General features: G+C 38.4%; 1 protein-coding gene across 1 annotated transcript in view; it reads left to right on the top strand.

Moving 5' to 3' along the window:
* Positions 1–14,640, top strand: part of geminin (geminin DNA replication inhibitor) — a 39,296-nt gene extending 24,656 nt beyond the window's left edge. Inside the window, exons 4-5 of the mRNA XM_083124490.1 lie at positions 9,355–9,527; positions 13,982–14,640. Of these exons, the coding sequence (XP_082980616.1) occupies positions 9,355–9,527; positions 13,982–14,065 (257 nt within the window). The 3' untranslated portion in view covers positions 14,066–14,640. The remainder of the gene's footprint in view (positions 1–9,354; positions 9,528–13,981) is intronic.
* The last annotated feature ends 3,665 nt before the right edge of the window (positions 14,641–18,305 follow it).

Raw genomic sequence — 18,305 nt, 5'->3', positions numbered from 1 at the left:
TCCTAAATGTCCTACCTGTTCCTCGCTGATATTGCAGATCTTGTCTTTCTGACCTGGGCCTAAGATTGTACCTGGTTTGAAAGAATCTGTTCTGCGGAATTTGTTGATTCTGAGTTCGATTTTGGGGTTGATTCTGAATTTGATTGGACCCTTGATTAGACTTTGTGAAGGCTGTGTTCGACCCTTTATTATCCACTTTCCGTTCATCTTTTTCTTTCTGTTCCGTTCCCCGTTTCTTTAACATCGCACTGTTTGTTAAAGAAGCTTGCTTCTTAGCTCTCTCCATTAGTCGCAAATTTGTAAGTAAATCACTTAAAGATTCAGGTCTCATGGGGACTAGTTTCTCAACTTGATCCTCACTGAGTCCTCTGTAAATGTAGTTCATTTTACTCTCGGTATTCATGTGTGGGTCTGCTCTTTGACAAAGTTTCAGCATAGAGTAGTAATACTGCTCTATTGTTTCATCATCACCCTTCTTTCGTGCACTGAGTTCTATCAATGCGTCACCTTCTGGGTAGACAGGTGAAAAGGCTTCTTCCAACTTCGCTTTAAGCTCTGAGAAGAGGTTTAATTCTTCTAAGGTGCTTCTATGCAATTCCCAAAAATCTGATGCACTCTTTTTCAAATACGCGGGAAGATACTTAATTTTATCTCTTTCAGACCAACCTAGAATAGTGGCAACTCTCTCATACGTTTGAATAAACTGTCTTACGTTTTCACCTTTACCTCCTGAGAACGTATCTGGTTGGACGGACGGCACTCGTCCGTGACATGGAACTGAACTCATCGCTGTTGCTGCTCCAGCGTTTTCTGAATCGGTCGGCATTGTGACTACTTGAGGCTTATTTTCAGATATATTCTCGTTACACTCACTAAGTATACAAGGAATCTCTATTTGTCTACGTGATGCAATTCTCTCACTGCGTCTTATTTCTTGGTCAGACATCCAAGGATTTCCAGAGTCATAATTTCAATAATTGACAAACAATTACTACTACTTTTGGTGAGATGTCTTCTCACTTTTACTTCTACTTTTGGTGAGATGCTCTCACTTTTACTACTACTTTTGGTGAGATGCCCCGCACCTCCACCATTTAATATGTCACGAACCCTGACTCGAACCATAGACCTCCAAGTCTACCACTAGGCTATCCTCAGAGTCCGTGGGACATATGTTTGCCGGGGCTCACCAGGGATCTCACAGCCACTGCGCTCACCTGACACAGAACTAGGTTCTTGGGCTGTACACTCTTTTCTCATCTGTACTCCCGGCAGAAGAGTACAAGATACAAAGAGAAAAGGGCAAGTTATGGGGGTTCCACCACTTAACTACAAAGAGTTAAGACTTAAAACTATGACTTACAATTATGACTTCTGATTATGACTTCTGGAAAAGGAACTTGCATGCAATTACCTTCTGAACCAAGACAATAAGGAGAGAAACACGTAGGTGAACTTAATAAACATATATTCTTTGGTAAATGTTACAGTATTTGAATTTATACAGAATTTGATGTGTTCACTCGCCATGAGTGATCGTTCGAAGTGTACATATCGATCTGACTGATCGAATCTCCTTCCTTTGGAGTTTTACGATGAACCTTCAATTTACATGGGCCCGTTAGGCCTGCTGGTATACAAAAATATACAGAAGTACATACTTTACCTTACGGCTTTTACTGTCTTCGTGAATATAGCGTCATCACTACTTCTGAGTCTAACTTCTGAACTCCGGGTTGAACCTGGGTTCGAACTGGGACTCTAGACTAAAAACTCTCTCTGGCACTGAATCTCAAAAGACTCAAAAGGACTTGAAGACTGAAGATTGACTGAACTTGAACTAACTTTGTGGAGGAAAAGTGAGCTTTTATATTACTCAAAAAGGCGTTGTCACCATAGGGGTTATCTAACTTACGTCAGATTCTTCGAACTCTGATTGACGTCAAAATCTACGAATTTACAAGTTTCTAAAGAATTGGAAAGTTCTATCTACCATATATGGAAGGTTGACGTTTTGGTTGTTTTTGGCTGAGGAAGGCGTATAAGGAAAACTTGGGAATTAATCACGTGGTCGAGGCATGTGGACTCATCAACTTTCCAAACAAACAGGAAGCTTGTGGTAGCTCATTATTTTTCTCTGCGGCTTGGCTTCTGATAACCCTTGACAGTGCTTGCATCATTTGGCAAACAAACAAGGCGATTTATCAACCAATGCGGGCAGATCTGTGACCACTGCGGTCACCGAAGATAACCTATATCCTGTTGTGGCGTTTCGCTATTTGATAACGAAGTCGTTTTCCTTGTCCAAGCAGCTCTTTTAAGCTTCTTTAAAACTTAACATTGCAAAGCAATGAATAAAATAAAGGAATGTTTTGGTAGATGGAATATGGTAGTAGAATAGCATGACTGAGTTCGATTCTCGTGGGATGCCTAATTTCTGGGTGTGACACATTTGTTTATCATCTGTTGCCTAGGAAATAGACTAGTGCTGCCATGTTTGAAACATTTAGCAGTAGTTACAATTCAGCATTTTCTTTCTTTTGGGACAGAAATTAATAGACTTCATGCACAATTAGAGTTAGTACACTGTAATGTTAATTTTTTTCTTGCTGTGAAATATTTGAGTGAGTAATTTAGGCAGGTTGTGTGACAGTATTATCCCCTTTCTTCTGCTATATCACCCTATGAGAACCAGAGGGTCATAACTCCAAAAATGCAGTTTTCAGTTTTGGTTGATTGATTGATTTGGTGTTTTAAGTCCACTTTATGCACAGGAAGGCTAATCGGGACTGGACCTACAGTTTAAAGTGGGATCCGAACCACTATGTGCCTCCACCGGGTATCGAACTTTTGGACCCCTTGATTACAAGGCAATTACAAACTAGGGGAGGCCCTAGTTTTCAGTTTTGTTTAAATAATCTCTGAAGAGCTCTACTTGGAGTTAGATCGACATGTCTCCAATTCTAATCCTTAGCAGTAGGGTGGAGTCGCGTATCTCCAATTTGCTGACTCTTTTTAAGAGTCCCTCACTTCCACATAGTACACCCTGGACTGTATTTTGCAGACGAACGAGGCTCTGGTGACTGGCCCTGGCCAGTATAATTCTGTGTGGTGTCTTGTCCTTATGTGTGCTGAGTGCCTCTTTACAGCCTAAGCTTTTAACCAAAGTCAGAATATTTTAATATTTTAGTTCTGTTAACCTAAGTCAGAATATTTTAGTCTTCCAACGTTAGTTATGTTTTTAGTTAAGGTAAGGGGCTGGACCCCGTATAAAGTGACGGGTGCAAAATACAGGGTTCCCACACACCTGGAAAACCTGGAAATCTCAGGGAATTTGAAAAAAAAATACAAATCTCAGGGAAAATCTTGTAATTGATTAATGGTTCCCAATGAAGCAAAACTGAGGGATTATAATATGCTCCTGTCTGTGGATAATCCAGGCTGTTGTACCATTTCTCTTTCAGCAAGAAACTCTTATCTATTTCTTTGTCTGTTTCTTGTTTTTAAATGTGATTCCAGGGCTGGTGGCCAAGTGTATACCCTCATAAATTTTGCACTTTTTAAAATTTAATTAGCCGATTTCGAACTTTTACATGGCGTAAAATATATTTCAAGATGTGGAAAACGCATAATAAAGATGTCCAAAGTTAACCAGTGTTCATCTGATTTCCCTTATTAGGGAGTAATTTTAAGTTTTTTCTTCCTTCTTTTTTTTACAAAATAGTAAAAAAATGGAGTGTCTTGTTTAGGGAAATATTTATTTTCTGCCATCTTTTGTGTACAATATTGTTGATTGTGTATTTACAGAATTTTAAATATTTACTTACTAGTGCCATATATGAATTATGTACTGTTCATAAATACTTGTTCATATTTTAAGTTTTTGATCATGTTCAACTATTGTTATAGTCATGACATGACATGTGAATTTTTACATGCCTCAAAAGCTCTCACATGTTTAAAATGGAATACTGTCAAATGTAGAAGTAAGCAAAGATATGATCCAGAGTGTTAAAGGTGCACATATTAGATACGAAGAAGCATTGCAGAAGATGAGAAAGAAATGTGATCACAAAGAAGACAAAAGGAAAGAAATGAAACTTAAAGCAAGTGAGATCCGTGTTTTACAAGCCAAACAACATAAGATGCAAGAAGAAGCAAAGGCTATTGCAGAACAATTAAAAAAAACTTGAAGCTTCTGAGAAGTAAAGTTTCTTAATTTGCTGTATCAGACATTAAGTACATTTCTTGTTTTATATTTCAGTCTCAGTAACTTATTATTCCTTTTTAAATTGGTACTAATAATTGTCACTTCATTTTTATATGTTTTAAAAATTCCAATAATTTGTTTGTCTTAACTATTATTGTACGCATTACAGATTAATTGATATTGTATCCATCTATAAACATCTATGAAAAGTGTGAAAATATTTCAATGTTCTATATCAGATATGTTAGAAATTGTTTCAGAGTTGTTTAAAGTTCTAGGAAACTGGTCATCTTTGTTGTTAATTACATGCAAAATGTGTAATTTTATTTTATTATTGAACTAGTTTTGTTATTTGCATCAGAAAACAACAGTAATAAAGAAGGTGAGGATGGTATGGCTATGAGGGGTAACGGAGGAGGCCATTGTAAAATTATAGAAGTCATTTATTGTGCATTCAATACTCTGGAAAAAATATGAGGCTTCTGGAAAACTCAGGGAAAATGGATTTGGAGTATGCGTGGGAACTCTGAAAATAGCCTAAGTGCTGATGCACCCAAAGTTTTAAATTCAAATTCTTTTTAAGAGTCACACATAGTCCTAAGAACACATTATTTCTTCTCCTGTAAATTTGAAAAATTGGAGTCGCGTCCCTCTGGTTCTCACAGGATGATACTATGTTTTTGTGTGCATAGATGATCTAATTTCATTAATAAATCACACATACCAACATATTATAAACATAAATTAAATACATTGTACATTAATATAAGTGAGCAATGAGATATTTTGTATGCACAAACATTTCTATTTTTACCTTTTATGATGACGAGGTATAAATGAAATGTGGAAACCAAATTTAGTTAAGATAAGATAAGAATAAAATTAATTTTTCTCCTGTTTTATGATTTAATGTAGATTTATATGCAGTGAAAATTTGTAATATAGTCAGACAAAGAGGCACCAGAATAAACTGAACATGAAAGTGTTATTAATTTTTTAGTTGGTTTTACACAGTGATCAGAACGCTACATTTTAAAAGTAGCTTCGCTACAGCTACCGCTACTTGTCCAAAAATGTAGCTTCGCTACAGCTACAACTACATTTTACCAAAAGTAGCTCGCTACGCTACTCATGTGCGCTACTCGCTACTTCGCTACTTTTGCGCTACTTCTGCATAAGAAAAAAAACTTGAAACAACCACATGGATATTCAAAAGAAGCCCCTAGTATGATAGTTGTACTTACTGGAAAATACGATCGTAGATCGTTATACGAGCGTAATTCGTTAGATGTTTGCTCTAACTTTGCAGATAGCTAGGGGGTACTTCTTTGGTATAGCTAAATGAGCGACAGGTGGAGATATGCTTTATGCAAGTTTCCTGTTGGGAATGCTTCCCTAGTTCCCTGAAGGCACAGTGGAAACTGTGTCACCTTGTAATCAAAGGGGCCCAGGTTAGATACCTGGCGGAGGCACTCCAATCTGGATTAGCTTGTCTCTGTGCATAAAGTGGACTCAACACAAAAACTAGGAACGACACATAGTTGGGAAGATGGATCCTCCTGCTCCTCCATTCCCCACACTGCTCATCATCATCATTCACAATTGTTCCTCATTCTCACCATTAGCCAAAAATTGGCAGAAAGCGACTCTAGATAAGAGAATAACAAAATAAACCATTCATCCTCATTGCCAGATTAGCAAAAGTTACAGAAAAGCGACGTAAAAGTAGAAGAATTACATACATTTGGAAACTGTATATTAATTAAAGAAAATATCATTTCTGCAGAAAAGTCAATATCTCGTACATACTTTTTACATTATCATAAAATATGTTGAGGAAAGTGCTGTGTAAACTCGAGTGTTCTAAACGTATTGCAATTTTAAAATTTCTGAACAAATATTATATCGAAAAATATTAATTCCAGAAAGTGTATGTCTATCATTCTTGTAACAATAATTTCTTGCTGGTGAGATCCTATATGTTAACAATGATTAATGCCGAACCATTGATTGCTGGCACTATTGCTTTGTCATTGTAGTGGAGACGGATCGCTCGTTTTTGCGCTGCAAGTTGTGTTTTACACAGTGGCGAAGCTAAGGCGTAAATACTGGGTAGGCTGAAAAATCTGCTTATATTTTTTTTTATACAGCAGGTCCATGTGTCGATTCTTGTTGGTCGCAAAAGTATCAATTACTCTTTCCTTGAAGCCTTGATCAATAGAAAGTTCTTTAACCAGTTTTATTTTTTCAATGGCTATTGTACTGAGACTGAGAGAACTTAATCTTTAATTTTTCATTGAAATACGGAGATAATATTTTACTCTCTTGACGGTGCTCATACTTCTTTCGGAGGAAGCTGTTGTAACAGGGAAAGTCAAGACCAACTTGATAAGTTGTGTTACTTCTTTGTAGACTGAAGATCATTGCTACCTATGAATTTTAGAAGGTCTGCAGGAGGTAAATGCTTTTCTTCATCAGAATAGATATTCTTTAAATCATTTTCTAATCGTTCTTTGTTGAAAAATGGATATGTGGACAGAAGGTTCTTTAATTTCATCACAGAAAAATGTAGTTTATATCCCCCAAAGCTATTGTGGTCTAGCAATTCAACAAATTTTATCTTTTCAAGATCTCCAAAACGTATTTCCATTTGTAGAGTCAGTGTCTCCAAGATTTCGTAGGTTAAGCATCTGAGAGCCACAAAGTGTTGTTCACTTACATTTATTTCACTGCAAATCCTCTTAAGAGTTTTCAACACATAATTTCACAGTATTATATTTTTATAACATAAATACACTATGTGACACACACATAAACACACGCGCGCATTCACTTGAAGTAAATTAACATTCAACAATGCAGCACATGAACGACGCACTTTGCACAAGAAGACTTCACAGTTCGGACCGAACGCGCTCTTCTCTTTCTCGCCTGACTGACGAGATATCTGGAAGGATCGGCGGAACCAAACGTTCGGATTACATAGTTCAATTCGTTTTAACGAACTTTGATTGTTACAGGGTACAAGAACATTTTAATTTCAACATTTTTTGGGTAGGCTAAGCCTCAAAAGCCTCATAGGAGCTTCGCCACTGGTTTTACACAGAGATTAATTACATTTACCTGCCTCTTACACCATGGATATCAACAGAATTTGTTCCTGGGGTGGCGCAAATGAGGTCTGTTTTTTAGGGTTGCCGCAAACGAGGCATGTTTCTCCCCAAAGTAGCGATGCAGCTAAAAAAACGTAGCCGTTAGCCAGAATATATTCATATATGCCAGTTCAGTTTAGTTATCTGGATATTAGATTTATTCTATACTAATGAAATATATTACGCAGATACTGCGACATCAAGATATTTATAATCTAGATTATACGTATTTCCATGTAATAGACTGTCTTTATGAACCTCCTCCAAAAGTAAGCGTTATTGTCAATTTTTTTTAACGCTGTGGTCACTTTCAAAAGTTTCCTCATAATGAAGAGAAGAAATGTAGCTGTAGCGAAATTTTCGCTACAACTACAGGAATTTTGTAGCTTCGCTACAGCTACAGCTACAATTTTCAAAATGTAGCGCCGCTACAGCTACCGCTACAAATTTTGTAGCTAGCTACAGTAGCGACGCTACAAGTAGCGCGCTACTTCCGACCACTGGTTTTACACATATATTGTGTTGAATTTTGTGTTCTATTGTACGATATTTTGCTTACTTTGTTCTGCTTTTCTCTTACTTCAGGCTAATCATAACAATAAATGAATGGGGGGAGGGGGATGTCATGAAATTAGAGAGACTCACAAAACACTTCTGTGGCATAGAGTGGAAATAAACAAATACCATCTTTATGCAAGATTATGTCAAATAAAGACTATCCTTCAAAATAAGCATTTTATGGACACTATGAAACTGCATTATCAGCCTCAAAACAACATGAGTGGGTCTCCTTGATGGTGCAGTGGTAGCATCGTAGCCTTGTAATCAAGGGGTCCCAGGTTCGATACCCGGTGGAAGCACATAGTGGTTTGGATCCCACTTTAAACTGTAGGTCCAGTGCTGATTAGCCTTACTGTGCACAAAGTGGACCAATTCAATCAATTAAAACAACATGAAATGAACTTAAAGCATTAGGGCTGAGCCAGTATGTTGCTATCATGGAGTATTGTTAGAAATTGATTTGTCATTAGGCATCATTTGTCTAAGGCATCATGCTTTGGGCTACGGGACACGTGTAGGTTCGAGTCTTCTGGGTGAAGTGTAACAACTTTTCTCCTGAGATTTCGGCCTGTGTATAAGACCGGTGGGTGAAGATCGTGAGGAAATCGGGGAGCCACGAGTGAGTAGCGTAACCTGGTCATGGAAACCTACAACGACCGGGGGTTTGTCGAGCTGAGCACACGTCACCTCGTAACTGGTTGGTTGATCTCCCACCTCAGCAGGTGGGGAGTTAGGTAGGCCCTGGCCCTCGCAGGCTGTTGGACTACGGGTTATTATTTTATTAAAGCCCCATCATTTTGGAAAAGATCAACAACAACAAAAAACTGATTTCATTTCTCTCAAGACAATTAGTTCTTGAGCTATAAAGGTAAAGATAAAGTGTTCCCCTGTGCATAGCACCACGCCATGAAGGCGTATAGGGGGTGTGGGGGTAACGCCCCACACTTTCTTGATCCGGTCATGAGTGGGGGTGATGTGATCAGCATCACGCCCCTGACCGCCTTTACCCCCCAGGGTTTCCCCCAGGTACCCATGTTATTTGACGCTGGGTGGGCACCGGGGCTGCTTCGACCGTTAGAAAAGTTCCTGGATTTGAACCGGCCGGGGATCGAACCCGGGACCTTTAGCATGGTAGTCAGACGCGTTACCGACTGATCCACCGTGGCTTGAGCTATGATTTTTCTTTTCCCGACAAGTTCAAAAAGTGCTTGTGGGTGAGGCTTCCATCCGCTAAATGTTAAAACAGAACTGTCGGTGATGCATATAATTCAAGTGGAACACTTACATGCTAAAAATCAATATTTTGAACAACATTTTTCAAACATTGTATTGGTATTAGTTGGTAAGAATAAAAATAATAATAGGCAAGAATCCACACCATACAACAGCACAACCTAGTAGGTTTATTAAGTTTCGTTGTTTTACTTCCAGAGAAACCAAGTGAGACCTATTGGCAGGTGCTGGCTGAGAAGAGGAGAAATGCGTTGGAGGAAACGTTGAAGGAGAACCAGTCTCTTCACGAGAGGCTTGAACAGCTGGAGCAAGAGAACTCGGTCCTGAAGAACATGCTGAAGGAAACCGAGACGTTGGTGGAAACTCTGCTGGTAAGTCTGAAATTCTCTGTTCCCTGCCATTAGGAGATTCTTTATTAAAATGGTCAATGATGGTTTAATTGCAGTAGGAAATAAGTACATGTCTGAATGATGATTGATACAGACAGCAGAAAATTGTATAAAATAAAATATACAAGAGAATCAAGTATAAAATAATAACGTAGAAGTATAAAATATTGTAATCTGAGGGAGTGTGGGTTCTTAACAATAGTTAAGAATTTTTTAAATAAAAAAAATAATCCATTATACAATGGATGTTGTCAATGTTACATTGTTGTAATATAGCAACATAATTGAAAAAAACAAGCAGTCTGTTCCATTTTTATTTCAGATAAAAATTTTGATCACATTATTTTTATTAAAAAGAATATTATGAATCCCAAATATCAACAGGCAATTCAAAATCGTCATTGCTTGTTTTTTGACAGTTATGTTGCTATATTACAACAATGTAACATTGACAACATCCATTGTATAACGAATTCTCTTTTTATTTATAAAATTCTTAACCATTGTTATAACTGTATCTGTAGTCAAACTAAAAATAAATGTCTGATGTGTTCTCCTGAAACGTCACAACGAAAAACTGTGTTTTTATGCATGTAATAACCGTAGACTAAAAGAGAAATATATATATATATATATATATATATATATATACAAATAATGAAGGAGACAGTAAACACTTACCACACGAATAGAAATAATTCAATATTTCGCGATCTGAGTCGCATTTTCAAGACGGTAGATAAAAGATCGACGACACTTGGAGTAGAGGCACAGAATACTGACCGTAGCGTCTCTACGGTCAGTGTTGCCAGAAACAGTTGAAAGGAAACACGAAATACTTTAGCCAGTGTTTACTGTCAGGTGGGTGGGTAGTTTCGGGGAGGAGAGGAAAGAGTTACTGGTTGGCTAGGTTGAGTCCGGGGGGTATAGTGGCGTGCATGCCTGCTATATAGGCCCTTTCCCATCGCCTGCGGAAAGATGTGTCAGAGCGGGGGGGTAAAAGGTGGATGATGGCAACACGGAAGCAGTTATTGAAGGTGGTGTTATGGCTGTTGGTGTGGATGGCAACTGTGAAATCGGAGTTTTGGGTGGAGGAACGGTGATTATTTATCCTTAGATTCAAGGGGGTGGAGGTTTCGCCTAGGTAGAAGTTGCCGCAGATTTGACAGATGAGGGTGTAAATTAGGTTAGATGAGTGGCAGGTGCCCTTAGGGTGAAGGGTGAACTCACCTGCCGCTGTAGGGATCAGGAGGGTGGGGGAGGTGATGAGTATGGGGCAGGTCTTGCATCTGGGTTTATTGCACCTGTGGGCTGGGGGAAGGGGTGCGGAAGGGGTGGGGGTGTTTCGGACCAAGATGTTTTGGAGGTTGGGGGGGCGACGGAAGACGACCCTGGGTTTTTCCCGAAAGATGTCTCTGGTCTCGGGATCGCTGTGCAGGATGGGGAGGAGGGAGTGGAGGGTATGTCTGATTTTCGTAATGTGAGGGTGGTATTGGGTGATCAGAGTTGGAGGGTTGGTTTTGGGTTGTTTGGTGCGGTTGTGGGAGTTAGCTCTAGTGATTTGTTTGTTGATGAGGGTGGAGGGGTAGCCACGGTTGGTTAGGGCTTGGTGCAGGCGTAGGTTGTAGTTTTGGCGGGATGAGGGGGATGAGTTGAGGCGCTGGCCTCTGAGGGCTAGGGAAAATGGGATGGCTTTTTTGGTGTGGTAGGGGTGTGAGCTGGAGTAGTGGAGATACTGGAGGTGGTTGGTTGGTTTGATATGTATGGATGTTTCCAAGTGGTCTCCCACAATGTGGATGTCCACATCGAGGAAGGTCACTTGGTCTTTGGAGTGGAACCAGGTGAATTTGAGGGTGCTGAACTCATTGAGTCGGTTTAGGAATGTTGTGAGGGAGGGTTCGCCATGTGTCCCGCATGGCCCCCTCTTATGCCAACCTGTTCATGGGCAGGCTGGAACAGGAATTCCTTGACTCCCAGCAACTGAAACCACTCCTCTGGCTAAGATTCATTGATGACATTTTTCTCCTCTGGACACATGGCGAACCCTCCCTCACAACATTCCTAAACCGACTCAATGAGTTCAGCACCCTCAAATTCACCTGGTTCCACTCCAAAGACCAAGTGACCTTCCTCGATGTGGACATCCACATTGTGGGAGACCACTTGGAAACATCCATACATATCAAACCAACCAACCACCTCCAGTATCTCCACTACTCCAGCTCACACCCCTACCACACCAAAAAAGCCATCCCATTTTCCCTAGCCCTCAGAGGCCAGCGCCTCAACTCATCCCCCTCATCCCGCCAAAACTACAACCTACGCCTGCACCAAGCCCTAACCAACCGTGGCTACCCCTCCACCCTCATCAACAAACAAATCACTAGAGCTAACTCCCACAACCGCACCAAACAACCCAAAACCAACCCTCCAACTCTGATCACCCAATACCACCCTCACATTACGAAAATCAGACATACCCTCCACTCCCTCCTCCCCATCCTGCACAGCGATCCCGAGACCAGAGACATCTTTCGGGAAAAACCCAGGGTCGTCTTCCGTCGCCCCCCCAACCTCCAAAACATCTTGGTCCGAAACACCCCCACCCCTTCCGCACCCCTTCCCCCAGCCCACAGGTGCAATAAACCCAGATGCAAGACCTGCCCCATACTCATCACCTCCCCCACCCTCCTGATCCCTACAGCGGCAGGTGAGTTCACCCTTCACCCTAAGGGCACCTGCCACTCATCTAACCTAATTTACACCCTCATCTGTCAAATCTGCGGCAACTTCTACCTAGGCGAAACCTCCACCCCCTTGAATCTAAGGATAAATAATCACCGTTCCTCCACCCAAAACTCCGATTTCACAGTTGCCATCCACACCAACAGCCATAACACCACCTTCAATAACTGCTTCCGTGTTGCCATCATCCACCTTTTACCCCCCCGCTCTGACACATCTTTCCGCAGGCGATGGGAAAGGGCCTATATAGCAGGCATGCACGCCACTATACCCCCCGGACTCAACCTAGCCAACCAGTAACTCTTTCCTCTCCTCCCCGAAACTACCCACCCACCTGACAGTAAACACTGGCTAAAGTATTTCGTGTTTCCTTTCAACTGTTTCTGGCAACACTGACCGTAGAGACGCTACGGTCAGTATTCTGTGCCTCTACTCCAAGTGTCGTCGATCTTTTATCTACCGTCTTGAAAATGCGACTCAGATCGCGAAATATTGAATTATTTCTATTCGTGTGGTAAGTGTTTACTGTCTCCTTCATTATTTGTATTTATCCGCCCTTCTGGCACCATTTCTAACCCTATTCCTGTATATATATATATATATATATATATATATATATATATATATATATATATATATATATATATAAAGTGGATAATGATGGATAAAAGCTAGGAGGGCCAAAAGGGCTAAGTAAAAATCAAAGAAGGTAAAAGGAAACACTCACCAGACAGTACAGCGAAAATTTTGAATTTTTCTACTGTCTGGTGAGTGTTTCCTTTTACCTTCTTTGATTTTTATATATATATATACCATTTAATTGAATTGAATTAGAATTTTTGTATACATTGGAATCTCACAGACCCTTTACATTGTTAATAAATTTATGTCTGTATGTGCGTGGGTAGTGAGAGGAAGTAATACATAAGGTTGAAATAGAGAAAACATGTGCTAGTGGCCTTAAATTTTTGGAAAGTTTGCCTTAAAAACTGGGAAATATACTTGAATTTTATCATGGTCCTAGAGTGACCAACCTGTAATATAAATACTTAATACAATCCATACGTGAAAGCTGTATGAGTTTATTACTTTCATTTACAAAAAAACTTGGATTTAGTCAGGGGAAAATTCAAATTTTTTCCTGGAAAACCTGAAAAAGTCAGGGAATTTAATTTCTGCTTGTCTGTAGACACAAAGTAATATATAGGTCTACTTTCAATGTAATATAGCTAGGAGAGAATGATCTTCTTCCAGAAATGAAGGTAATCCAAAAATGAGTATCAGCATATAAGTTGCACCCTGTTTTTCAGACCTATGTCTAAAGGGGGAAAAATCCATCTTATACTCCAGCAAATTAATAATAAATCCCACTATCTGGTGGAGGCTCATGGTGGTTTGCTTTCCACTTTAAACTGTAGGTCCAGTCTTGATTAGCCTTTCTGTACATAAAGTTGTCTTAAACTCAAACTTACAAACAGCCATGCTTATGTAATCAGAAATAAGTTTTGGCAATAATCAAGGTGGATGCCCCAATTTGCCACCCCCTGAGGCCCAGGCGGTCACGTGGGTTGCCTGGCCCTTAAGCCACCCCTGCATGTTGCAAAATAAGTGGGAATCCTGTTTGAAGTATTGTTTGTCATTTGAATTGGGGGGAGAGAGCTTAAGACTGAAATTTTGCGATACCTTTGCAGGAGATGGTGGGTGATAAAGATACGGAGGAGTCGGCCGGAGAAGATGAGGAACCTGTTGAAGATGTTGCCGGAGAGTTGGTTTGAAAGTTGGTTATTCTCCCTTTCCATTGATCTCTGTTTGTGATTTTCATTATTTATATCTTATGTTTTACAACAGACTATAGTTGCTTCAAATATTCACAAAGCTTTGATAATGTTGCATCTGGTTCCCCAAAACAAGAGTTCAGATTTTAAAGCAGGTTTAATAATCCCACATTACTTATTTCAGTTAATGAGTTAGTTTCTGAACTGAAAATTCTATAGATGAAGTTGCTTGTAGAATATCTACGTGTTGACAAGTGTGATACTGTATTGTGTTATTGGTCTTTTCGTAGTTTTAGCCAAACTTTTTGGATATGTTAACCAATGTGTTTTATTAATTGTTTTCTGCACTTAGTGTCCAATATGAACAGCATAAGTTTATTTTTTGACACTGTACTTCTGGCAACCGTGCATCTTTTGAAATATGTAACACGTGATCACTGTGCCTTTTTTAGATTTACATTTTTCGCTGTGTAAAGGTACCTGACCAAACAAATGAAAATGCATGACAGGTTTCAACAGATTTGTATGTTGCCATATGTGTATAGTATTTAAATAAAGTTTCATTTTGCATTCAATGCTGATGCATTATTATTTTTTCTTTCCGTATAGTTATAAAGGGTTCAGGTAAATGCAAATGTTTAATGTTTATAAGCCTCCTCCTTGCCGTGGTGAGGGGCTTAGTAGCACAAAGGGCATTTCATTCTCATGCCATTATGACCTCACTTCTCACGTGATTGGTGTTCGTTGCTCATCTGAGGGTCCTTGGGTTTAATGTTTTGAGTCCTTGTTTAGTTTCTTCACAACTGTGTAATGAGTAGAGGCACATATTTTTGGTAAATAAGAAAGCAAAATTTTGGTACAAAAACAGAGTCGATTTCGAGTTCCCAAGCGGTAAATAAAATGAAACATCGGTGTTACAGCGGTGAATAATCACATCAAAAGTGTATATAAAATGACATTTTGGTTTAAAATTGTGAATATAATCCTAAATTTGATTTAAAAACTGCACTTATTACACAAAATAAACTTATCCCTTCTAATAGCACATTTATGTAATTACCAGAGTATTAACTTTATTACTGTGTAAAGCGGTCCTTTTTGCTTCTCAAATATTTACAGCAGAATTAATCAATTTTCCATTAATTGCATAACTCACAGGATACTTCAGACTTCAGAAAGTGGCACGTCGGTATATAAACGGTAAATTTTGTGTTTAAGAGTAAATTTCGCATTTTGCAGTTCATTTCGCATTATTTCGTGAAAAAACAGGTTAGAAAAATGCACCTCACACCTTTCAGAAACATGAAAAATGAACATTACAGCATATTATTTCATGTTTTCGTCAAAAACTAAATTTGCATGCCTCTAGTAATGAGGTGACCTTCAAAGGCAACCAAATGTCAAAACCTCTCTTTCATGTACTTCACCCAGAAACCACATACTAGAACTAGAGGCTTAGCACTTGGACCCATAGTCATTATAATCCTCTGTTGGGTTGGTTGGGTGTTGTATCCATCTGTATGTTGAGTAGGTCTTAATTTTAGTGTAAAATTATGTTTTTTACATGCTATTTATGTAGAATCTATCTCCATTTTATTGTTTTTTATAGACCCTAATTAGAGCCAGGTGGGGGATCAAGGTTCAATTCCCAGTGTGGGTGATCTAATGTTGGAATATTTCAGACCTTTTCCCTGCATAAAGGAGCTCTGGGGTTCACCCAGCCTTTGAAATTTGTGTGTGGGGTCAGTCCGAGGGTGGGGGCAATTTCAATAGAAGTTAAACAAACAACAATTATTTCAATGAGCAACTTGTGAAGAAAGTAAATGCTAGTTAAATCATTTAGTGTGACAATATGTTGCTATTTGAAACATTTGCTAGTGTTATTTACATTAAATTGAACATTAGCAATATATAATGGAAATGTACACCATCAATAGGAATTACTTTTAAAATTCTTTCATCAAGTTATTTCTGAGAAGGGCATCAGCCATTCTAAGCATGCAAATTATTTACATCGAATAGAATACAACCATGTTAAGATATGCAATACTTTTCAACCAATATGTTACTTTTAATGATACTTATAGAATGTAGATACCAAAAACAGAAATAATCAGATGTAAAATTACTATTATTTTATGGAGAATCTGAACTAAATCGTCGTATGGGAGCTGTTAGGAAATATCCCAGACTAAAATGTTATAATATCATAAGCCAGGTTTACCAGCTGTTGAAAGCTATTCTCTTCTGGAGCATAAAATCGCAGGTTGCACTACATTTATTTGTAAGCTAGAAAAGACTAGCTGAATGAATTAAATGTCCAAAATCCATTTTTTGTAGGGTTTTCCTGGTGAAGACATTGTGCAGTTGTTCAGATCCCACTTTAAACTGTAGAGAGAGTTTCAATTAGCTTATCTCAGCATAAAGTGGACTAAAACAAGCTTTTTTATCACTGATGTCTAGACTTATTTTAAGAATTAGAATGACACATTGTTCTAAAATTTCATTCAGTCAAAGCTTCAAGAAATACCATGCTCTATCTCAAAAGTTACAGGCATATTGTAATTTACAGAAGGTGGACGTCTCATTGTACTTTCCAGTGCAAACCATGATTGTTTTGCTGAAAACACATTTTCAGTGCAAATCGTATGATAGGTATGTGGAGCAATGACAAATGGACTTTCCAATGTCCTCAAGATACTCTTGTGCAGATTCCATGAAACTACTTCTGAAAGCAGGGAGCAAACTGTATGGCATAAGGTGCTGATGGGAATTCATCAAAGGTATTTCTTTTTAGCAAGTACCGTATCACAATCACTGCAAAAGTCTGTAGGACAGTTGTCACGTCACATGAATCCTTCATAAGCCTCTGAAAAATTAACAAGCATATTAAGTAAAAGTACTGGAAGTGTGAAGACTACAGGACACTGATTAGCATTGTCTGTAATGTATTTGCTTTCTTCACCTTACATGGCCTAACATCTCAGATCTGGATAAGATGTTCGAAATAGACGAAAATGGGTATATCAGGGCACAATACATGCATTTGAGATCACCTGCACCGTGAAGAAATGATATAATGCAATGCCACAGAATATAATTCAAATACTAAGCAAGATTAAAGAATAAGACATTACATCTACTCCAATAAAATAATTAATTTCTCATACCCCTATTCCAATTCACACCGTTAATAAAAATGAGAAACACCCTGTCAAGAAAGTCTATAAAAAGTCAAGAAATTATACTTGAGATCAAGAATTTTGGCTATCACAATGACTAACTGATTGATAGGGGCATGCATATTTCGTTTTTGACGAAAAAACGAAATGTGGAAAAACACATTGTAGTGTTAATTTTTCATGTTTTTGAAAGATGTGAGATGCATTTTGTGACCATGTTTTGTCACGAAATAATGCGAAATGAACTGCAAAAAGCGAAATTAACAATTAAACACGAAATTTAGGGTTTATTCACAGACACGACACCTTCTGAGGTCTGAATTATCCTGAGAGTTATGCAATTCCCGGAAAATTGATTAATTCTGCTGTTAATATTGGAGAAGCAAAAATGGACTCCGTTACACAGAAATAAACTTAATACTCTGATAACTACATAAATGTGCTATTAGAAGTGAAATGTTAATTCACTGGAATAAGTGTAGTTTTTAAATCAAATTGAGGATTATATTCACAATTTTAAAACCAAAATGTCTTTTTATATACCACTTTTCATCCAATTTTTCACCACTATAACACCGATATTTTATTTTATTTACCGCTTTTGAACCTGAAATTGACTCTGTTTTTGTACCGAAATTTTGCTTTTTTATTTACGAAAAATGTGTGCCTCTACTGATTGATTTAGTTTATTTTTCTGTCACTTTTCTGCTCCTTTTGCTAATTGCAAAGGTGAGGATGAATGATGGTAAGATAAGATGGATCAAGGGACAATCACAAATATATTGGGATGACAACACGAGCTCCACACAAGGTTATACTGGCAGAGTTCTGATGTCAGAGCCTTGCTAGTCAGCCAAATGCAGTCTACTTCTCTTGTTAAATACAGCTTCAGTTTTCATCTTAACTGGCCTTTTCCATTAAATTAATATTTATTTTCTTTAATTGCTAATTTCCAACATTCCCCAAGTAGGGGTTGCATAAATAATGGATAAGAAAAACTAAAAAAGTTCAAGAAAAAGTCAATCTTGGATTTGTTTGTTTAGGCACCCTGATTATGC

Source organism: Lepisma saccharinum, chromosome 6, assembly GCF_977018435.1.
Source record: "Lepisma saccharinum chromosome 6, izLepSacc3.1, whole genome shotgun sequence".
Lineage (NCBI taxonomy): Eukaryota > Metazoa > Arthropoda > Insecta > Zygentoma > Lepismatidae > Lepisma > Lepisma saccharinum.
The sequence above is the reverse complement of the archived record's forward strand: the minus strand, read 5'-3'. Positions and strand labels throughout refer to the sequence as shown.